Source organism: Molothrus ater, chromosome 10 (genome assembly GCF_012460135.2).
Source record: "Molothrus ater isolate BHLD 08-10-18 breed brown headed cowbird chromosome 10, BPBGC_Mater_1.1, whole genome shotgun sequence".
Classification (NCBI taxonomy): Eukaryota; Metazoa; Chordata; class Aves; order Passeriformes; family Icteridae; genus Molothrus; species Molothrus ater.
The window spans coordinates 10,551,541-10,575,323 of record NC_050487.2 but is presented as its reverse complement, the minus strand read 5'-3'; the positions used below and the strand labels follow the sequence as shown (position 1 = coordinate 10,575,323).

General features: G+C 40.5%; 1 protein-coding gene across 1 annotated transcript in view; it reads left to right on the top strand.

Moving 5' to 3' along the window:
• The window catches only part of PID1 (phosphotyrosine interaction domain containing 1), an 84,736-nt gene that overhangs the window by 22,207 nt on the left and 38,746 nt on the right, over positions 1-23,783 (top strand). The window contains exon 2 of the mRNA XM_036389212.2: positions 10,754-10,900. Coding sequence (XP_036245105.1) covers positions 10,754-10,900 — 147 coding nt within the window. The remainder of the gene's footprint in view (positions 1-10,753; positions 10,901-23,783) is intronic.

Below are 23,783 nucleotides of genomic sequence, written 5' to 3'. Positions count from 1 at the left end.
AACGTTTTGCATCAGAGTTGAGTATTTTCTTTCAGCCAAATATATGCCTTTTCTTTATTAAAAGAAATATATATATCTTGATACTTTTTTCCTCAGATGAATGACTAATAGGTATTCACAGGATTCAATACTTTAATATTTTATCAGAGGCCCCTAAATTCTTTTATTCCCTTCTCTTTCAGGGTAAATAATTTAGATTTCAGCTGCATCAAATTTGATAAAAGCCACCCTGTTAACATCTGCAGAGCTACAGCTCTGTGCTCTTTGAGGGTTGCTGGAATAATTGCATCAACTAATGCTTCAAAGTTAAATTGAATGGGGCAGAGGAGGAAGACAGTTGGGAAATGCTGGGCAGGCACTTAATTTATTTTAATTTTGTTGCTTCTTTCACATCTGTTTAACTAGCTGCCTGACACAGGCAGACAGGGATCTGTAGTGGGTATTCAGAATATTTCCATCTTGTACTATAGGAATATATTTTAGAACTTTATCTAGAGAAGCTTAGGGCTGTAACATCACGGGTCCCTTTCCTTGGAACTTGATGTTCTTTATTACTTAATTTGTTCTAAGCTTAAAATATGTTAAAACACTGCTTGCAATAATTGACAGGGTTTGCATGAACAAACACTTGATAATAATAACTCCTCTCCTCCCCCCCAAACAACTCTCTCATCTACATTCCTGTTTCTTTTGCAGCTTCATTTCTCAAAGTTGAGCCCAAACTTGAAAACACAGGTTTTTTTTCTATGCAGAACTATTTAGGTTGTAAAGTGGCTGAGTGGTGGTGAGCAATCAGTGGAGGGGAGGAAGAAAGTTGAGACTGTACTGAGAGTAAGGATGCTCCTCTTTGTTGCTGAGTGGAATTCTTTATTCTGTAGGTATTTTGTATGTAGAAACTTGTAAGTCATTGCTGTGTTGAACGAAGTTTGGAGCAGACTGGACAAAAGTGAGAGTATAATTACTGGAGACAGAGGAAGTAGCTTTCACAATATAAAGAGGTTGAATGATGATCCTTGTACATGCCTGAAGTCTTCCAATTCTGGTCTTACTGGAAGGGAACACTTGGATAGTTTCAAACTTTTCTGTTTCTTTTAGTTAAACAATTCATGATTTCCATCATTCAGCACACTTAATTTCGTTGGCAATGTTGAAGTGTAAGACCAAGACAGTAACCTCTCTAAGGAGTGGTAGTAATTCTTCATGTAGGTGCAGGTAGAAGCACACGTAAAGCAGCAGTAAAGATGAGGGTAGTTCTGTTCCTGTTGAACTTCAGATTGTTTTGCCAGAGATTTCTGTGGAAGCAGGGTTGTTTTTTTCATGGCATATGAGATTCCTAAGGGCTGGGATTTGGTTATGAATGAGCACGTGTTTCCAGAATGGAATTACTTGGAATGAGTTTGTTTAATGGATTGTGGGTTCCTCCAGAGTGACGCTGCAGCGCCTGTGTGAGGAGTTAGCTCTTTTTAATTGGTCCCATATGTACTGGCAGATAGTATATTAACCATGCCTGGAGGGGATAAGGGCATCTGGTTGAATCTCATGGTGCATATTTTATTTCTTTTCTGGAGGGATTTGCTTTTTTTTCCGTGGTTCTTTTCCCCCCTCTTTGTTCTTAGAACTGTAGATATGTATATATATGTATAACCACTAGCATTTTGAAACTTAATGCTCAGCTGAGGGATTAGTTAAGCTTCTGCAAAATTATCTGAACTTTGCTGACAAGTAAAGAGAAAGAAACTGAGGTTTTATAGAGAAGCTGCAGTTTCTGAGTATCTCTGAGTTTGAATGACAAAGTTGCAAGAAGTCAGAAGCTTAATCTCCATCTTGTCAAGTGCTAATGAATTGTTCTTTGAAAACCAGAGAAATGGAAGCATCAGAAAAGATTAATTACTTTTGGAAAAACATTGAAAACACGATGCAGATTTAACCTTTATATCTGGAGGATGTGGGTATTGGAAGGCTGTCCTACCCATGGGCCCTGTTGGCCTTAACAAAGGGGAGCACCAGCCTCAGCCTTTTTACTTGACTCTTTCTGAACTGTACAAAGCAGAGTAATTTTGCATCTGGCTGTTTTGGCTCAGTTTAACAAGGAAGGTAGTTGCAGGAGAAACAGGAATGTAAATGAGTTGGTCTGATTTTTCTTTTGTAAAGGTTTCTTGGTGCAAATCCTGTCAATTATCCAACTCCAAAGTTTTGCTGAATTAATGAGACACTTTGTCGAAAGGTATTTTTGATCACTTTCTGTAGAATCTCTTATTTCTGATGTAGGCTCTCTACTGTACTACTTTTATTCATGGCTTAAAGAAGTGGAAAGACCTACTGTGTGAAGTTGCCCTGGGGTAGTGGTTATGCATCTGCACTGCAGTGGGAGCTAATTTTTGTCTATATTCTGCATTGTCTATTCAAAGGTTTGTATAGCTATAATCCTGGCAAAGTTCCCCCAAGATGAATAATTTGCTGTTGGAGGTGGGAAAGGAGTAGTGTTGCAGGAAATGAAATGCCTGAGTGTAGTCAGGGCTGGGGAGGTTCCTTGAGATGGGACAGTTGTGCTGGCCATACGCAGCTCCCTGGGGGTGCTCTGGGGCAGGCACTGATGGTGCTCATGGGGATGTGTGGCAGGAAAAAGGCTAAAGCCACCATGTTTCTTCTTCATCCCTTGCAAGGGCTCAGGAGGTACACCCTGGTGAAGACTTCCCAAAAAGGCTGACTTGCTAAAGATGCAGGTCCATTCCCTTGGAAGTGGCTTGTGTCCATGGGGAATAGGAGGAGCCCTTCTCAGAGACCCTCAGGAGTGCCAGGTTTAAATCTTGGGGGTGCTTCTGACCTGGAAAAGGCACTGCTGTACATTAGCATCAAAGGACTCAGTGATAAAATAGCTTTAGAGGAAGAAATGGATTCTCCTTATTTTGTAGCTGGAAATACAATAATTAATTAGACCAGAAATTAATTTCATTTACATTTAGCAATATGTAACCCTTTTTGTCAAGAATTTGTACACTTTGTTTCTCCACTGTATTAAACAGTGTTACTTGTAGCAAATAATCAAAGCAGATTCCTTGTTTGTAGCACATGCCTTTGTCACCCAGTCCCTATCCCTGTCTCAGAAAATAAGTTAGCAAGGCAAGAGAGGTGTCACTGAACTACATAACTGCTTAGCAAGTTAGTGCTTTATTGCAAAAAATGAAGGGGAAGAGTGGCAGAGTGAAACACTGGTTTTGAAAGAGCTGCATTGCAGAATGCAGTGGCTGTCTGGCAGGTATTGTCTGAGATGGGCTTGTTGTGCCAGGCACAGAGTGAGGATAAAAAACTTTTTAAAGCATCCTCTGACACAGACATTATTGGAAAGCCTCCTAAGGCAAATTGAAAAAGCAACAGCTGCCTTTATGCTGCAGGATTCCATTGTTTTAATATTGGGCCAACTATACCAAATAATACACGTACTGGAAACTCATGTTGGGAGAAAAATATGTTGGAAAGCAGCTTAGGGGTCAGCTCAAAATCAAAGTGAATGAACTTGACATATCTATGCTGCTGCATGTTCTATTTTGTTCTTTTCTTGTCAGCTCCTATTTCTTAATTTATTTCTACTTTTTCTTTTTCTTTTCTTTTCTTTTTTTTTTTTAAACCATTTGCCTTGTCTTGGACTTGTATTTTGACTGGCATTTGTCCTGAAAATTGCTGGAGCTGCTAAATTCTTCTGCTTCCACTTAGAAATTCTGGTATCTTTGAAACTGTAATCTAGTTTAAAATTCCAGAACTAGTTCAGTTGTGACAAAGTTATTAGATTTTGAGAGTTAACAGTAATTTCTGGGGCTGAAATTTTGGTAGTAGTTATTTATGAGAGCAGCTCTGTTGATATATTGGTCAAGCTTTTTTTACGCTTTATTTCTATTGATGCTAAAAAAATGTTCTGTTATAAAATATATATGCCATGAACACCAGGCACTGGAAGCTACAACTTATTTCAAAATATATTTTACAGTCATCAGTAGGTAAAAGACTGTAAAAGCCCAAATCCAAACAGATATATTTAGATGCTTGTGTTCTATCCAACATGCCTAATTTCCACTGAAATTTAACCTGGGAATTTAAGCAGTATAACATAGAGACTGATGAAAGAACATTTTACTGTGGTACTGTGACTTTTTTCCCCTCCTCCACTCATGTCTTAGGGACGTCTTATTTTATTTTCATGATTTTGAGTGTCCTGAAATATTGACTCCTTCCTTCCTACTCTGATGTGGATCTCTGTGGTGAGGCTTCATGTTCTGAGCAATTGTGACTGAACTGGGAACTTGGTCTCTGAATATCTTGTATGCTTAGATTTGTTTAGGTTGGGCTTTAGTTTGACTGATGATAGAGAGATGTTAGAGGATCAGTCATGAAATTCTCATCTGGCTCTGAAGTTCCCTGCAGTTTGGAGGGTGTTTGTATCTGGGACTGTTTTGTTTGGGCAGCAATCCTGCTGATTGGAATCACATAAGCTTGGCAACAGAATGGGGGCATTCAGCCAGAGCAAACTTGAAGTACACAGGGTCTGAGAACAAAACGTTTCACATGAATTAAATTGTGAGGAAACAGAAATTCTTTAAACTTGTAAGAAAACAAGGCAATGTGAGCACCATCACACAGGCAGCTGTGTGATCACAGCTATTGATAGGGAGTGCTGGTTCTAGTTATGAAATCTTGATAATTTTGTGTTTTTAAGAGATGTGTCTTGCCACTACAGGAAAAAGAATATTCCCAAGAAGTTGGTGTCAGAGTGAGATGGAATAATTCTCAGTACTTGCATGCAAAGATCCAGTAGCATCTTCACTGGAAGGCTTTTTGACACTCAGCTGATTTAGGTTTCCTTTGTACTTTGTCATGCTTTTCTGCCTGCAGTCTTGTGTCCCTTTCCTTTCATTATCTATTGTTTCTGTGTACTACAGGTTTTTCCATCAGAGCTTTATCCTTGACTCCCTTATGACCCTTAGTAATGGCAGGTGAAGTCCAGGAGGGGCCCTGCCTGGCAGCTTTGCTTGTAGTGCTGCCTCCCCTGGTGCTTTCCTTTCCTGAGTCTCATGCCCTGCTTGCTTCGATGCCATCTTCCTCTTGCTCTCCTGCCATAAGGATTAGAGCTTATCCTGTCAAATGCAGATTACTCCTTCCTGTGCCCAAGCTCCCTCTGCCACCCCATCTCTCTCCTATGCTGTCTGCTGGGGAGGGTGGAAGGAGCATGGGGACATGAGAGGGGAAGTGGTGGCAGGCACTGGTTGAGTCTCTTATGTGCAACCATGCATGGTCGCTGGACGTGTGGAGAGGGGGAAAAAGTTTGCTTGGCTGTTTTTTTGTTTTTGTTTTGTGGAACATTTCCCAGATACTTTGTCCCAAGATTCCTGGGGGTGCCCTGCCCTCAGCCCACTTAAGTCATGCCAAGTTGTGCCATGGGCCTGTCCAAGCTCCTCTACTTACAAATTGTATCACAGGGTGCCTGCAGGCAAGCCTGTCTTACCGTTTCTGACTTTATCATGAAAAATTGCTTCCATCCCTTCTGTAGTGGGTTTTATTGCAGTGTTCAGTACAATGTTTATATGAACTGAGACTAAAGGATAAATAAATAAAGCATAATATAGTTTAATATGGGGGAGGGAAAGCGTTTATATTGTATTAGCAGTATTTGTTTAACAAGAAATGGATCAGAGATGACATTTATCTGTACTGGACAGAGATTGGCTTTAATCAAAACAAAGCCTTGAAATGGATCAGTTTTCATATAGATCAGAATTCTTCTTTCCTTGCTGAAAAGCTGGAGGCTTAGGGTTGGGTGGTCCTCAGCTCACAGCTGTACTCGTGTAACTCATGGGGTAACCCTAGTGCTAAAGGTCTGCTGTATTGTCATCTCCTCTTGTACCTACAGACTGGACATACTGGTAGTCAAATTTCACTGGGAACAGGCAAAAAGGAACCTTTGTACTTTCTAAAATTCTCTTGCAGTTCAATTCACTTAGTTGTGTCTTTCCTAGGCTGCTTTTTCTTTGCTGTAGGATGCTGTTGAAAAGTTCTGGGTTCATTCAAGACTAAATGGGTTTCACAAGTAGAAAGGTACTTCTGCTGAAATAGTAAATTATAGATATTATTTTTAAATTTCCCTTCATGTTTTGTTGATGCACTAACATGGATTTCATCTGGGAATTTCTTTGTAGGTGCTGTAGAAGGATGAAATACCCAGAGGACTGCTTCTTGTTCTGGCAGATCCTTCTTTCAGTCTGAACTTTTAGAATAACTCTTTTTCATAAGTTACCATGCTATAATTTTTGGGTTTGGGTTCCGTGTGCATCTTTGGCAAAATTGGCCAAGTACAGGTCATCTGGAAATGTGATGCCAGTTTAGGCAGTCATGTGTTGATTGTAATGCTGATGTTGAGACTGGGGATGAGGGTTAAGGTGCTGAAGACTTTTCTTTCAATCCCCATGTTGCAACGAAGTCAACCTGTAAAATGCATTTATTTATTTTGCTTAACTCCTGTTGCTGGATTATAGATTAGTGAGTTACAGTTCCCTCTTTCTTGACATTTATTTTTATATTCCTATCCAATATATAACCCTTTCTTAGATTTTTGAGTTTGGGCCTTTATTTCCATCATGAAAATTAAAAGATCCACTAGGCTTGGCTGCTGAATACTCAATGTTGTGAACACTAGTGACTGTTTTGTCAAGACCTGAAGATGAAGAGTATTATTATTACAAATTTCAGTGCATAATTTTCTCCTCCAAGTCATATTTCCTTGCATAGAATCATAGTTATTTTCTCCAAGATATTTGGCCTGAGTTCTGGTAGTGATTTTTGCTGACAAACTAAACTAAAACCCAAATGCTGTTAATTTTTAGTTTTATCTACAACGGAAATTGTGCCTGAACTAAATATGCAGCACGTAAAATTTGCAAGTTGAATGTTCTGAGCTAGTTATTCTAGAGCTAATGTGTGACTGTTAAGCTGATAGCAGAATATATGTTAAGCAACATAGAAGTTCTTGATTCTTATGTTCAGTTAACTGGTAGCTAAGTGTGTTAGTGATGGCAGGGTTTTCATTGAAATAGGGAGCTCTTTGAGGGTCACCAAGGAGGCAAGAGGCAGTACCTCTGTAGTAAGTCTTAGCCAGATATGGGTTTGGGCTGCCAGTTATGCACCATTTGGTTTTCTTCTGCAGGGGGAAAGGATGTCATTAGGATGGATAAACTAAGCACAATAAACTGATGGAACTTGAATCCTTGAACAAGGAAAACTATGGTTTTGAATTAAGATAATTTTCCAGTGTTGTTGTCAGCATTACTTAAATTTTGCTCTGAATGATGTTATGTTCAGCAACTAGTAAAATACAATGCTAATTATAGGACTAATGCTTTCTTTGGCATTTAAGGTATTTTCATTTGTTATGTTACTCCTTGTATTTCTTTCAAATATAAAGTCATATCAGTAGCACAATCTAAATGGATACAGAATGAGCCATGTGTAGTTTTGAGCTGTTGGTACAATCATGCCAGCTAAGAATGTCCTCTGATGATGAATTTCAGTATAAGAGCCACCAAATGAACCTAGTGGTTCTGGCATAGGAAACGTGAATGGTAAAATGTTCCCTGAAACTTTATTCACTGGATTGCCAAAGCCATGCTTTTCAAGAACTTAGTGAACTTAAAGCACTTTAAAGAAATATTTAGAGTTCACAGCAGTGGAGAGTGAATGCCTTTTCTCAAAAAATACCTTGGCTACTGTTATAGATCAGGTTTTGCCAACAGTTTCTGCAGGAGATGCCAGTTTGGAGTGGAAACCCAAGAAATGGGTTCAGTAAAGCACTTTATCCTGTTCTTGGCTTAAAGCACATGAATAATCCCATTGACTACCCACGTGTGCTTTACTGTGACTGCTCACACAGTGAAAGTCAGGCACGTGTTTCAATAACCTGTTTATCTGGAGGTTCCCTGCATGATGTCTGCTGGCAGAGATTTGATTTTCTCATGGCAGCCATCACATGACCTGTGCAGAAGCACAGCGTGGTCTGCGTTAGCCCTGTGGGCCAAAGCAAAGGCTATTTCTGCATCCACCCCCAGTCCTTTCTGCACTTCTCTGGCAGCTGATCAGCTCTTTGCTGCCAATTGTGCTCTCGTGTTTTTGGCACCCAACTGCTCCAACTTGCTGCTCATGCAAGTTTTGAATTGCCTTTGTAAGGCACAGAGTAGGCTTTTCCTTGTTTAAGATTGTATATATGGTTGTTACGACATGAAAAAAAAGATCATTGCTATAGTTTTCTTCATTTTGGTCAAATTGTGCCCTTTCTGTCAGTAGCCCCATTGAAGTTTATAGAGATGTCAGCAGAGTAGAACAACTATTTTGCAGGTCCAAGCTCACTGCTCAGGAGGGCTAAATGGAGTTTTTTACATCTGTTGTCTAATGGAAGCACCGTTCTTTACTGGAGAAGCACTGTAAACTGATCATTTTTGGAAATAGAGCTCTTTCAGCACTCAAGGGAGGGAAAAGTTAAATGCTAGGACAGGTTCTTAACCTGATTGTTTCACAGCCATTATCTCTGTTGATCTAGAATTCTCTCACTTGGAAAATAGTATGACTTAACCTTAATAGTACATTTTCTCCATCTCTGCCTACCTGTCCCATTCCCCTGCATGCACAAGACATCAACAGAAAGCCCTGGAGGCAGCATTTCCCCAGGCTTGAAAAGGGATCCTTTGCAGGGGAAATCCCTGTGACCTGTGCATGGCTGGGCCTGAGCTCCAGCACCCTTTGCCTTCTGCATTTTTTCTCTTCCAGAAATACAACCTCAGCAGCTGGTTAGCAGACCTAGAGCCTATAGGTAGAAGCAAATCAAGCTGTAGGAGACAGCAGTGAGTCAGTGGGACCAGCCCAGCTGGTAACCAATGATGCTCCTTCAAACACAGCATCTCAGACCTTCCACTTGCTTTGTACTGTCAATTGCAACCTAAAGGTAAAAGGAAGTAGGTTTTCTCAGTCAGTTTAGTAATCCTAGCTGTCAAAGAGGTGTGTTATCTCCAGAAACATGTCAGAGAATATTCTTTAATGTATAATCATCTGAAATGGAGTACTTTTTTGCTGGAGCTGTGTTTGGGGGAGTGAACGGGGTAACGTGTAATATGAGGAGATGAGCAGATAAAAAATGGTGTGAGTGCTTCACTGGGATGAAAATTTGAATGCTTGCACAAACAGCACAGAGGCCCTAAAGGATTGCTGTTAAAAAGGTCTAACTTCATGTGTGAAATAGGTAAACAAGTACTATTTTCACAGACTCTTAGTGTATATGCCTTGAACATATTTCTAAGAGTGTTTGAAGTGCTGTACTTCCAGTAGCATAACAATTATTAGACCTAAACACTGACAAACTAAGTACTGAACTGTTACAAAAGTGTATCAACAGGTTTTCAGTTGGCACATGATAAAGTATTTATGATCTGGTAGCAAGTTTATTTTCAAAGGAAATTAATATCCACAAAAATCCACAGAAAACCAGCATAGTATCTAAATAGTTGATTCATCCCCTGTGTATAAATAAAATGTTGAATAGGCACTCTCTTCATCTAAAGTACAGGACTGAACAACAAGGACCTGTGTTGATTTCTAGCTCTGATAGAGATTTCTTGCGTGGTTCTGGGAAATAACTTAGCATCTCTTTTTCTGCAAGTCAGACTCTGTAATGCTTGTCTGCCACGCAAAGGTAAAATGGAGACTGAGAAAAGGGGTGTCTGCAAAGCAAGTTAAGAATCTCCTATCAAAAGTCAGTGCAAATAGTTTAGTTTTGATGAAGGTAATCTGGAAACCATTGCACATATGTCTAATAACTGCTGCTGGGTAAGGGTCAGCTTCTGAAGTTTTGATAAAGTCATATTTCACTGGACAGTGCTGTGGCATATTACTATCTTGATTTGGTTCATATCTGCATTTTTTCTCCCTTAGATAAGTAGTAGCATGTGAAAGTGTTCAGTTTTTCAAATAGAGGTCCATTCAAAGAAACATCGAAATGTAAAAAAATTTCTCTTGACTTCCCTGATTCCACAAAATTGCTTTGGAAGTCTTTTGAGGATTGACTTTACTCACTCTAAGCAATTGCTGAGAAACTTTTAATTTGGTGATTTTACTGTCGACTTGGATAGTTCTTCACCTAAGCCTGGGGAGTCTGTTTAAGAAAGTGACAAGTTTTGAGTGACATCTATTCATTGGTACCAAGAGTGACATTTACATTGGAAGCTACAGGAACTATTGCTTACAAAGGAAGAGAATATAAAATTCACATGAAAAAGGCAAACTGATGAAGGATTCAGCTCAGTGGGAATGGTAACATCTACAAAGGTCAATGGCATGAGATTTAAGTACAGAGGAAGGAGAACAAGTTCTTTTAATGGTCTTTGATCCCCTGTTCTTCCTCCCTGTGGACATTAGTAGAGGAAATGGGTCCATAACCAGCTTTATTATATACTTGCAAGTGATCAGAAGTTGAATTTAGACCCTTTGTGGAGCATATGTGAATTGTAATGAATTCTTTCACTTTGTGTGTGTATGTCTTTTTAAATTAAAAATAGCCTTCATATTGCTGATAGTAATGAATGCTCTTAAGTCATAGAACTTGTTAACTCTCCCCAGGAAAGCTTGTGGGCATTGAACAGCAAGTGAAACATGCAGACACATCCAATTTTAACGCTCATTTTTCTGCTCTAGAACTGGAGGTAATTTCTTTTCTTTTTCTGTTTAGCACTTTCAGACCATGTTAAAGACTAAGTTGAATGTCCTAACTCTTCGTAAAGAGCCTCTCCCGACAGTGATCTTCCATGAACCAGAGGCCATTGAGCTGTGCACCACAACTCCCCTCATGAAGACCCGGACTCACACTGGATGCAAGGTACTCAGAAGTAAAAACTGAGGGGTCACACCACTGTGGAGGTGTCCCATGTGATTGTGAGAACTCTAAAGAGCCCAAAGTAACCAACAGCATTCTGGAAATTCCATTAACTGCTACTGTTACTATAAAGTTTCTGAATCAAAAAAAAGTCATTGAGCATTTCTGACCAGAAATTTTGGGTTTCAGGAGGAAAAGATTTGGGTTACAAGTCATGATGCAAATTATGGAGGATTTCTAATAGGCTGTGATCAACTGCTGGTTGTAAACACTGACACTATTTCTCTAAGGGCTAGTGGGGTTTTTTCTTTTCTTAGTTGGTTTGGGGGTTTTAAGATTAAAAAAACGAAATAATGGGCCAAGAGACTTACTTCTTGATTTGGTTAAGCAACAAGATCAATCTGCCCTATTACATCAAAGCAGAACTTCTGCAAAGGCTGTTCCTCTTTTATAAAGTTTGATGGCTTAAGAGCCTCATGTTCTTCTGTGGTAAGAAACCATATAAAAATAGGAAACAATTCTGCTCTGTTTGCATCTTTTCTTGGAGTCATTTTCCTTGATCACAGAGCTCGCCTGGCCTTGCAGAGCCGTGGGCAGCCTTGCAGACTGAGCTGGGTACCAGTCTGGCCTGTGCTGCCAGCTGGGGCTTGGCAACTGATTCCCTTCACCCAGTCTGGCTGCCAGTTGTAGGGAATGTCCACATGCCCTCGAGGGTCTTGGTGAAAAAGGAGAGAACTGGGCTTCAGACTCCCCTGCTCTGTAAAGTGTTAACTCCAGGAGAGCTGTTGCTGGGTGCTGTGTGTGCTGGATAAGATCCAAAGTGCAATTCAATGTTCCCTGCCACAGTGTGTACACAAACACGTGCACACACACACTCTTCCTTGCAGGAGGATCAGATGTGAGTGAAGTGGGGTTGGAAGAAATTGCTTTCCCCTGCTTCTCTTGGCATTCTGTACTTGGGCACCCCCAGGCCTGGCACTTGCTCAGCAAAGTTTCTTCTTGGGAAGTGTCACTTCCGAAGTGTTTGATTCTCCCTGTCACAATAGCCAGGAACAAGACTGTGCTGCTGAGTGTTGAAGCAGAGCTGCCCTGTGCTGATGCAGAGGAATGCAGGAGAAGAAGCCCTAATATGCTTTGTATGGTAGCTCACACCATCTGCTCTTCCCATGGTGGTGCTTTTGTCCTTATGTTGACATCTTATGAATTTTTATAGAATATTAGTATGATCAAAATGGTTCACAAAGTATCTGGCTTTCACCCCCAGTGAGAGAGGTCAGGCATAATAATGCTTTCTGAAATCAGTTTATCTTTGTGAATGTGTATAGAATTTAAATGAAGCTTTTTATTCAACTTGCAGTCCTTCAATTGGAAAAGAATTGCTAAGAGATGTTGAACCCTTCCGTGAAGAGAATCTCACTCTATATTTAGATCTCTTATTTTTCCTGCAGTATAGCATAGTAGTGCTGACTAGGGAACATCTACCACAACACTCCTGTTTTCCTTCTTGCATTGTTTCTCCTTCTCCCCTTCCCCTATGGCTAGTTTGCCTCCTGTCAGTGCTGGAGTTTCATGGTGGTGGTCTTGGTGTAGTGGCCAAGCTGTCTTCAGGTGATTCAGCTGTTGTGATTTTCAGTACCTGCCATGTGTATGTTCTTCCTGTGGCTGAGAAATCCTCTCCTGTTAATAACTGAAAGGCTTCGATTTTACCCAGTCTCTGTAGTCACAACCTCTTTCTTTTCCCCCTCTTGTTTCCTGACTAAATGTGTTCTTCCTGACAGCTGTTAATAGGTAATTAATTTCCCTGTCCTCTTTCCCCTCCAATTATTAGTTTTTTTCTGACTGATACAACAGTAGCATTGCCATTAAAGAGCTAGAATTTTATAATTTGATTCTTTGCTCTGTCTGGTCTGAGCAATTCCTGTTATTCTGGGCGTAAGGCAAGAGATGCTGTGGTGTTGCTGGTACCACCAGGCTTGTCTGGTTCTGAGACTTGGGCTTTTCAGGCAAGAGCACAGCATCCAGTTTCTACTTGCTTTCATGAGTCACACTTTTTTGATCCTTAATAATTTTATTCCTCTTGACTGAAATCCCTCCAATTTTTCTATGTAATCCCATTAATGAGATAGCATCATTTGTCTGACAGAGGCTCCAGACATCTAATTGTATTGCACAGTTTTAACATAAGCCTCAGCGGGCACCATCTTGTTATGGGAACTTGACACATGCAATTGCTTTGCTGTTTAGAGGTCTGGGCATTGGTTTTCTGATGTGATTGCTCTTTTACTTGTCCTTTCATCACAAGGCAGGCTTTTCTTTCTGCTTTCATTTGCAGTTAGCTGCTGAATCTTGAAGAAAAAACCTTTTTTTTGCTGAGATGTAATCTCATTTACTAATTCAGTGGGGTGGTTTGAAGAATAGCAGGGAAATGTCTAGTTTGAAGTAATCTAGGGGAACCCCCATCAAAGCTGGAAAGTTAGAGTTGAACAAATTCAGAGAGCTTTTCTTTCTTGTCCGGTTCCACATCTGATGCAGCTTTGTCACCATTGTAGTTTCTGAACTATATTTTTTTTTACTTATGACAGAAGGCTTAGGAATCATTCCTTCTGTAACTGCATGTCTACACCTGCCTGCTTGGGTCTGATATGCTTGTTGTCCTTCCCACCCTTCTAGACTCATGGACCTGGTTTCCCCAAGCAGGGGAAATGGATAGTGTTAGCACTGATTTGCAGCACAGAGCTTTAGAACATTTGGGAGTTGGTGGTGCTGGTTGCTCAGTCAGGTGGGTTGACTGGAGGCTGTAGCTCCCAAAGGGCACCTTCTTTCCCTCCTTTGCCCACCAGCTCTGTTTGCAAGTGGGGAGTGACAGCCCTGGGATCAGAGTGGTGCAGCCCCATGCAGCAGACAGCCTAAACCAGAGCAGGATTTCTGGGTACAATAAAGGACTCAGCCTGTGCTTTCTCCTGGGGATCATTTGCTTTATTTGAACTGCAGTGTACAGTCACTGCAGGCAGGTCTCTGGCCTGAGGAGCTGCAGCTTCTCATCCTCCTTCAGCTGAGGATGCCAGGGCAGTGCACTGGGATGCAGTGTTCAGAGAGCTGCCCTTTCTCTGGGACACACAGCTGGGGACCTGTGTGCACCCTGCCTCTTCCCTGCAATGGGAGGGGCATTTATGAATGCTGGATCACCAAGGGCTAAGGTCAGCAGCTGCTCCAAAGAATGAGAACACCTAACTGGCTTATTGTATATCTGGAAATGGCAAGTCTCAGCTTAAGGTAAACCACCCTTTCCTGAAGAATGCAAAAAAAGAGTGAGAATAAATCTTTTGTTGGTAACTGGACCATGCTTTCAGTCCCAGGTTCTGATTTTATTTTATTTTAGTTGATCATGTTTTCCATTCAGGTATGAGTATGATTTAGATGTGTGTATAGAAAAAAAGCATAGATTCTTTTTCAGATCCTAAGGATTTCAATTAGGCTGTGGCAGTCCTGCTTGTAGGTATTTCCTGTCAAATGGGCACTCCTGTGTTTCAGATGGAAACCTGCTTGTTGCTTATCCCAGCACTAAGTACCACCAGATAGAAATGCAAAATCTGGAGTATCTCCAGAAAATAAGTTATTCTCTACTCAGAAATGCCTGCTTTCTCCATGCCTTTTAAATGATTTTGTTCAAGGTCTGCATGGTTTGTTCTTCCTTAATGTCCTAATCAGCTTATATTGATTCTAATATTTCTTGATTTCTGTCCCTTTGAGCCATGGTGGTGGCACGAAGGGAGCTGCCTAAATGACTTTCTCTCTCTTGCTGTAGCTTTTCCAGGCACTGGTGCAGTAATGCAAAAGGACAGAGGTTAAAAATGCTGTCTGCAGTTTTTAAAGTGGTATAGTAGGTTTCATTTTTTTTTTCCTTTTTATTGAAAGACTCTTCAAAGGGAAGTCAGTGCTGAATAATCATCACTGGGACAGGCAATCTTATTCCTCCAGTTCCCACCAGTGGACAAGCTTTTCTCAGCAGCCTCAGAGGCTGAGAGGAGCATAAACAGTGCAAATAGTTGTATTTTCAAGAGTATGCTTTAATGAAATAGGATAATATATTTTAGTGATATCGTACTTACAGGAATGATACTTTTTGCTTGCCTGTCTTATTGGATTGATTTTGTGAGCTTATTAATTCAGGCTTTGTGGAAGGTATGATGTGGAGAACTCTGTGATGGTGTATCTTAAATTAAGATGGATGGAGTCTTGTTTAACAATTTGTATAAATGGCATTTGTGAGGTAATAGTGTTTTAAAAACAAGTCTTGCACATACTGATAGAGATTTAAAAGTAGACAAGAAGTAAGATAAATAAATAGAGTTTAGTTTCTCAGAATAGCTTAATAGGTTCACTCCCAAAGCAAAAAGGAAGTGTTTCTTGTACTAAGCTGGCTGCAGGCTGGTGATGGCAGTGGGGCCAAGGCCCCAGCTGGGCTTCTGTGGCACCAGTGTAGTGTCAGCAGTTAGACACCAAGCTTGACTGGTGGAACTCTGATGCTGTACATGTTTGTTAACCTATGAACTGAGTTTGGGGTGTTTTCTGGGACAGCTGGGCAGTGCCTGAGATGCCCTGACCTGTTCCTGCCCTCCAGCAGCAGCTCTGGCCCCTTCAGCAAAACCACAGCTTGTTGCCCTTGTTCCTGCTTTTCTCCTGGCTTTTCTGGCTGCTGCCAACAATTTTCGTTTTCCCTTTGTCTCTCTGTCTTTCTCCCATTTTTCTTCTTTTTCTCTCAAAACTAGCTTTAACCATTAGAGACAATTCCATCACCTGTGGGCCCTACACATGAAACTGTCTCATGTGCTTTGAGCAGCAGGATGTACAGCAGAGACTGGAAGTTTGGCCTGCAAGGGCTAAACAGATGAATGGGGACACAATTCAGCATCATAAAGTCACCCTAGGACATAGGGGAAAGCTCATAATAATCTCATAGGATGAATAGAGAGTAAGATTGATCGTGATTTAATTGTGATCTTTAGAATTACAATGTTTCTCATTGGGATACATATTAAACAAACCCTGAAACATTGTCTTAAAATTGCCCTCCTTGGTCTGATTCTAATTCCATGTGTAAGGCAGTCATTTAGGAATAATGTCTTCTCAGATATTACTGCCTATTTTTGGTTTTCTGCCTTGTTAATTTTGATTGCAAAGGCCTTGCAGCAGGACTGTCTCTTACCACATACTTTCAAAATACCCCATTTCTACTCTATCCTACGTGCTTCTGTAGCAAATTTAGTACTGTTGTGTTGTTGCTTTTATTGGTCTTCGCATTTTTAAAACTTTAAAATGTTGTTACTTTTTCCCCTGTAGATCAGACTTTCCCAAGCTGTTTTCTCCAGCATTTCTGGCCTATGCAAGCTATTCCACTGGTGTCCCATCCTAATCAGCTCAGCCTGTGGTGGCCAAATCTGTTACCACTTGAGCATTCAGGGGTACAGTATCTGCTGGGCCTGGAGCCCCTTCAGCATCCAGAAAATGTTTAAATTGATGAACCATCCTCCCAGTTTCAAACAGCCCATGGTTATAGTGGTGGCAATTTCACCCTCATTCCTGTTCCCCTTCATTGGTCCCCAATGCCTGAGTTTTAGCTCTGGGTCACTGGAGCATGGGCAAATGGCTTCCCTCTGCTGCCCTGTAATTGTGTTACTGTTATGGGTTGGTTTTGTGTCTTCATCCTGAATCAGACAAAACACAGCAAAAACACTGTCCCTCATGTCAGTACCCAGAGACCAAGGTACCCTTTACTGGTTTTATGTCCTGTTTACTCAAATTGGCTGAAAATGCATCCATAGTTTCTCTGGGATGGTAAAATCCAGATGACATAAGTGGGTAGTTAAAAATCTTGTGTTTTACTTAAATTTCCACAAATAATTTTAAAAGCCTACTCCTGTTGAATGTTTCTTGCTCTTTTGGCTACTGAAACCATAGTGAATTGGAAGCTACACATATTCTTAAAACCACCTCACTTTATACTTATAAATATTAATAAAAGTGTTCTCTTTGCATCGGTAGAATGGTCAAGGATGATTGTTTTGAGTGTAGCTGTAAATATAAGTCCCAGTAGCTGCCTGGTCTTCATTACCAATTTGTAGGCATGTAATATTAAGATGACCATTAACTTTATTAAAGAAACAAATTAAACAAGTGAGAAAAGCTAATTGTACCGTCACTCCCTAGCCTGCTGTTTTCCTTCATCTTTCATCTGAGTCAGAAGCACAGAGGATTTTTTTCTTCTTGCTTTAATACAGGCCTTCTACTGTTATCCTTAAGCATTATTTCTTTTGCATTGTGAACTGAGAGATTGTTTTTCTGCTTCTTTCTCCCCTCATAAAATGAACCAAAAGGACACACCAAAAGTGACTTCTTGCATAGGGCAAAACTTAGTAGCTTCACTGTATTTAGATATAGATATAGTGCTTGTTGGTGAGAGATTCAGAGTCTGTGATGATGTGTTTTCCAAAGGTGAAGTGCATCAAATAAACTAATAACCCAACAAGTATGTTATATAAAGATGAAGTATATATATATATATATATATTTTGTTTAGTGTTATAGAAATAAGAGGAAAAAAAGAGAAAAATATGAATCCTGAAGTTGTGGAAGAGTAAACTGCTTGCAGAAACCTTGAAACGTGACTTTATTGGCTGAATCTTGTTCTAACATTGAAAATGGAGAGTTGCATGTGCTCATTTCTGTTTCAAAACATGCCTCTATGGCAAGGTCCTGCCTTGTACCTTGAAACTGCTGAGTTTTGCTGTGGGCTCTGCTGTGAGCAAGGTGGGATGAGCTGTGCAGGATGGCAGCAGCCCTCAGGCAGCACTCACTGCAGGGTGTTTGACACTGGCTGCTCTCAGCTTAGGAAAGAGTCTCTCTTGCATATGATTTTTTTAATTACATGCACGGAAAACCCATTTGTGCATCTGTGAGAATTTATACTTTAAATGAGTGCAGAAGATCTAATAGAAACATGAAGGGTAGATGCAAGTGCAGAAGGTTGTTAAAGCATTGTAATGCTTCATTTCCTGATGTCCAGGAGTCTTAGTTGGAGAATATAAATTGGGTAAAGCAATTGAATTAATCTTTAACTGAGCCTGCTTTAAATAGTATCTTCTGCAGTGTTCAGTTTTGCTGTGTTGGATGTATTTTGGCATAACTTTATTTGCTTACTGCTAAAGTGGCATTGTAAGAATAATGTTTACTGAGAGTGGTGGAAGTTATGTCTTATGTCCTGTCAGATATGTTGGTGGTATTTGTTTTTTTCTTAGCATTTGCACTGGTGACATTTTTCAAGGCATGGTTCAAGTAAAGGGCATCTTGTTATTGAGGAAGTTCTTACATCCCATCTAAAAATGGTCATATATTGCAGTCACCTTCATGTTTCTGCTTTAACTACCTTCATAGCAAAAAGTATGTGTCTGTTTTCTGCATATGGTAGAGCAACCCTGCTCTGAATATATGTATATTAATTAAGGAAATCAGTTTTGCGTATTTCTGTTTCCTTTTGGATTTTCCCTGAGAAAGTGTGTCTCAAATAATTTTAAAGAGGTCCATGAAAAGAATAAGACCATCACCTTGAGGAGAGCACTGGTGACAGGGAGAATTTCTGGGAGCTGCCCTGCATGTTTGTGGCCAGCAAAGGGCTGGAAATACCCTGATTGCAGGGCCTTCTTCCTGTGGTTCCCCTTGGGTTTGCTTCCAGAGGGAGGGAGCTCAAGGCTGGATGTTGTCAGGAAGATCAGGCGTGAGTTGAGTTTCATAGAGATGTGTGAAAATATGCTGAAAATAGCTGTGTGTGCACACTCCCAGGAGAACTGGGGTCCCTACTTGTTGGGCTTCATGGGAAGGTTTCCAATTGCTGTGGACCCTGCAGACACACCAGGCACCTGGGAAGAGAGGACCCCCTGCCCCAGTGCAGCCAATTTGTGTTGAGGAGATCTCCTCAGTTCCTCAGAGCACGGCTCAGGGTCCCAGCCTTTGTCTGTGGACAGAGCTGTTCCCAGCACTGCTTTATCTTGCATGAGTAAATAAGAGCAGAAAGGTTGCACTGGGTAAGCCAGACTTTGATCAGATATATGCATGTCTGAGCCCATTTTCTTTGGCAGTAGACTGTAGAAAATAACCCCTAAACAATAAAATCCCCCATAAAATACAAGGGTATACAAAGTCACAGCATCCATTGGCATCTTGTGCTTTGCTCCTCTCCTTGGTGCATGTATTTCATCATTTGCACAACAATTGTGTACATTGCATTTCTTCTTACTGCTGTAGTTCTGCCCTTTTAGTGGATGCATTGGGTCTCAGTGAAGAAAGTGGGTGACAATGCATGATATGGAGCCTGGGAAACTGTTTTTAAGTTAAACAGAAATCCCTTTGGTTGGAATCTAGCACTTCCTCTGGCTTCAGAGCTTTGACATTATTAGTTGCCTTTGATTCAACAAAAGCTTGAATGGGAAGTCATTGGCCCTTGATTTTGTTAGCAAATGGTATTTATCAGCAGAGGTCATCTAAATGAAGCCTTTTAGTGTAAAACAAGACACTAAACAGTTTATATTTCATTCAGTTATGGAAGAGAGAGTGATTGGCATGCAAAGAGCGCTGTGTAAAATGCCAACATACGGGAATTAAAATTGCTCTCTGTGACTTGGTTAAGAACAAGCCCTGTCTGTTCCTGAGTTCCCACCCTTGCTTGTAAAAGCAAAGGGAAGCTTGGGAGGTACTGAGGAGGCCAGACACTGTGTGCAGGTGAATGCCCAGTCACTCTTCACTGTGGGTGATTTGTACATCTGTAGTATTTCTGAACCAGAAAGATCCCCCAGCCCCTTCTAACACAGCTTTGTTGTCCCCTGCTGTTTGGCTGCTGTTCTCTGCCAGCAGCCCTGCTTGCAGAGGTCAGATCAGCTCACCAGAGCGCAGGGGAAAGCTGTGTGGGCACACTGTACTGTGGACAAAATACACAAGGGGAAAACTGAAAAACATGATGAGAATTAAAATGCATACTTCTATTAAGTAGTAATGCATTGAATGAAGGTACTAAAAAGCAATAAATACTAATGGAATTCTTTTGATGCACAAAGCTCCACAGAATACTTCTGTATCTTGAAACACAAATGTGAGTTGTTTTGTCAGTTATAGAAATACCACTTTTCAGGGTACTTGGAGCTGTTGTTTAATTATACCTGTCTTCTAAGTAGATGATGTACCAAAATAGTTTTCTATGAAAGAATATTTAAATTTCAAAACCAATTTAATCTCTCTACAGCAGGAAATATTTAAGTTTTGAAATTCTAAACTTACAGAATACCTCAGGAGATAATCTTCAATTATACATATATACAATGTCATAGAGCTTATGCCAGTAATTTCCAGTTTTTGCAATCTGGCACAAAGCCAGGACACCAGTGTGAAGCACAGTGGCAGTTGCAAGGTCCTAGATAGCTACAGATGTGTCAGGGTATTTATTTTTTATGCTGCAGAAAATATTGTGCTCATTGCAATTGTTCAGGCAAAGCCTTCTGGTCATAGGAGCTAATTGCTTCCATAATAATTAAAGTTCAAGTATCTAAGACCTAATAGCTTTAGACATATAAAAATTAAAATGAGATTGAAATTTATTATGTTGGCTAGGCTGAGCAGATGCTGCAGTCACTGTCAATTGTTTTGTTCTAGTGTGTCCTTGAGAAATGTTTCCATCTTCGTGTGGCTGTTGCAAGGTAAGGATGGAGCTGTGGTTGTGTTGCTGGAGAACACAGGAAGCTGCTGCTTTTCCATGGCCCTCGGGGCATTAGGGACCCTGCTGTGAGCTGGCTCTCAGGAGGAGGAGGAGGAGGCACCCTTCCTTCATAGCACATGAAGTTCTTCAACAGAATCAAAAAAACTTCTGGTTCTTCGGCTGTTGCTCCCTGGTATTGTTGCAATGGGCCCCTCCCCACTCACCAGCATGAAATGTGCTGGGAGAGGTGTTGGCAGATCTTTTCAGATGTGCTTTTTCACAACAAAGGCATGTGTGCTTATTCTGTGAAGGTATTCTGTGTGGCTCTTCCCCTGAAGCCATGGATATTGTTTCTTTGATTTCCATTAGAATACTGCAAAATTTGCATTTGGCACTGGGTACCCACTGCTCAGGCTAGTTTGAGCCAACACGAGCCTTCTTGGGAATTTGTAATCTCTGGTTACAGCTGTACTATGCCCAAACTCAGCAGTACTTATTTTGGGGCCAGTCCCGAGTGCTGAAAGCTTCCCACTGGAGCAAACGACACTGGCAAGCAAGCAGCTGAAATTGGATTGCAGATCCATTCTCCTGCAGATGAGGTACCAGTGGCTGTGTCTGTAGTGCATGGGCTGCTGGAAAGCAGATTAATGTTGCAATTCAAAATGCTTTATGTCATAAGAGAAAGGAGGATCCTTTGTGCCACCTCTGTTTCTGGTAGTTCCAGAAGTAATCCTCTTCTCTTTGTACTATTGCAATATATTCTGCAATGCAGTGTGATGTATAAATAAGTTAGCTCAGAAGAGAAAGAAATTTTTCCATTCCAGAATTTGCATGTCAGTGTCTGAGACAAATAACTTCTTTTATTTATTTCATTGAAATATTATTTTCTTTGCATAGTTAATTAAAAGTTCATAACAATAACCATCACAATCTTCTGGGCAAGTTGAAGGCCTGATGCATGCTATCTATTGCTGATCAATTACCTTTATTGTAAGCTGTTGTGAATATTTGATTTGAGGCTGGTGGTAAGCTTTCGTCCCTGGGATTCTAAGTTGTATAGGCATAACAGGTGCAACAGAATTTTGGTGGTTTTTTTTTTTTTTCTCTAAGAAAGGATACAGATCAAGTTTAAAATTTACAGTCTAGTTTGGAAAATGAGTAAGTACTTCTAAGTTAAGAACTTCCCTTGTATTGCTAACCGACGAATCTCTGATATTCACCTATAGTCCTTTCACAGCAAGATCCTATTAAATGATACATATTGCCACAGAAGCAAAATACTGAATTTCACAGCAATGTAAATTTAGAATTAAGTTTATCGTGTTTTATCAGTGAATGAAAAATGTTGGATTGGTAGTACCCTGTTAACTTTGATGAAACAGAATACCCACTGAGGTTGTGGTCCATCCCTTTTGGAAGCTGATGGTTTTTTGCCTGGTAGATATTAGGGTTGCTTTCTGAGTGCTAGAGCATAGCACACTAAGGAAAAAGAGTTACTGAATTAATCATCTAGGGCATGATGATATTTTGATTAAAGTGCTCTCTAGGTTTAAATGGCATGGCAGTGACCTGCACTTTATAATCCCAAACTTCAGTTGTAGATAACCTTATATTTAATAGATGTCCATACACAAACATTTAAAGTAGAAGGAAGCTAACTTAAATGAGCAAATTTTGGAAGACTAACAATTTGAAGGAGTCTTTATAAGTGTATTTTCTAAAGTTCACTGAAGATTCATTGAACTGTTTGCTGAGAAAGATTTGTCAATGAGTTATTTGATGGAATTTTTTTCATCCTTGGGGACTTGTTTTATTTCAGTGTTTGTTGTGGATACCCCCATCCCCCTATTTTTCAAAAGGGTGGAAAGCAGCTTCAAGTCAGAAAGAGATTTAAATTAATATCTCCAAGATTAGAGAAAGATCTTTCTAAAGACTGGTACAGTTGAGTAGTAAGCTGGGAGAGATGATGAGGAAAATAGAAAACAAAATAAAATAATATACGTGTGTTATGATTATTTTGAGGCTATCATTGAAGTGGATTCTGAGTGTTCTCTGGAACAGGATGAACAGAAAACCAAACTAGTTTTAGTTCTTTATGAAAGCTGCTTTTTTGACTGAATTATCTGTAGGCAGGGAGTAATTCCCCTGTGCTGATGTCTGACTCATTCTTACAAATAGTACGATAATATACTTCAGCTTTGTCAGCTGTTTGTAACCACAGTGGCCAGAATCCCCATAGGAATTATCATTAATGGGATGCAGTTTTTGGGTTGGCTTTGCCATGGTATAAATTGGCATACTTCCTTTGACTGAAGTGCCATGCTAAGTTATAGCATAGTTATAGCACTATAGCATCTAGTTTGACATGTGGCTTGGAGTTCCTATTGATTGAAAGCAGTCTGTTAATAAAATCAAAGTAATTGAATACAGCCTATGGGAACCAGTGCTGTGTGTCATTTGTTATTAGGCAGAAATGTTAAAAATATTAAGTAATTCTTGAAATGATTTTTATGAAGCAGCATAATAGTAATTTAAAGAAAGGTGTGTTTTCACCCCAGAGCTTTGCCTTGAGTTACATTTGCAGGCCTTTATACAAGGCCAAATAAATCATGTCACTCTGCATTCCCAAATGGGAGAATTATATACATCTAAGAAATATATTGTACATGTAATTTAAGTTTGGAACTGTTTACAGGACTTCCTTATAGTGAGGATACACTGAATGACTTTAATTACCAGTGACTTACTGATGGACTGCTGTAAGGTTTTTGTTCTGCATGACTTTCCTTATCTGTATATAGGGTTTTATGCACTGTTATCAGTTTTATGCAGACAGCATGTGTCTTCAGGTCCCCAAAGCAAGGGACTGGCTTGGCTGTTGCTGTGGCAGTGCCCTGAAGGGGTTTCACAGGGATGCTGGCTGGAGCAGGAGGCACATCTCTGGAGGCAGCCCCATGCTGTGGTGCCTGTGCATGTCTGTGCATCCCAGCCCTGCCACCAGTGCTCTGCAGGGCCCTGAATGGCACCCCAGCAGGCACTCAGCATTATTTGGCAGGGTGGTGCCTCTCATGGAGCTTCATGGAATGGCTGCAGCCCCCAGGATCTCGCTGGCCTGCCCAGCCCTGACTCCCCAGGCACAGCTGCTGC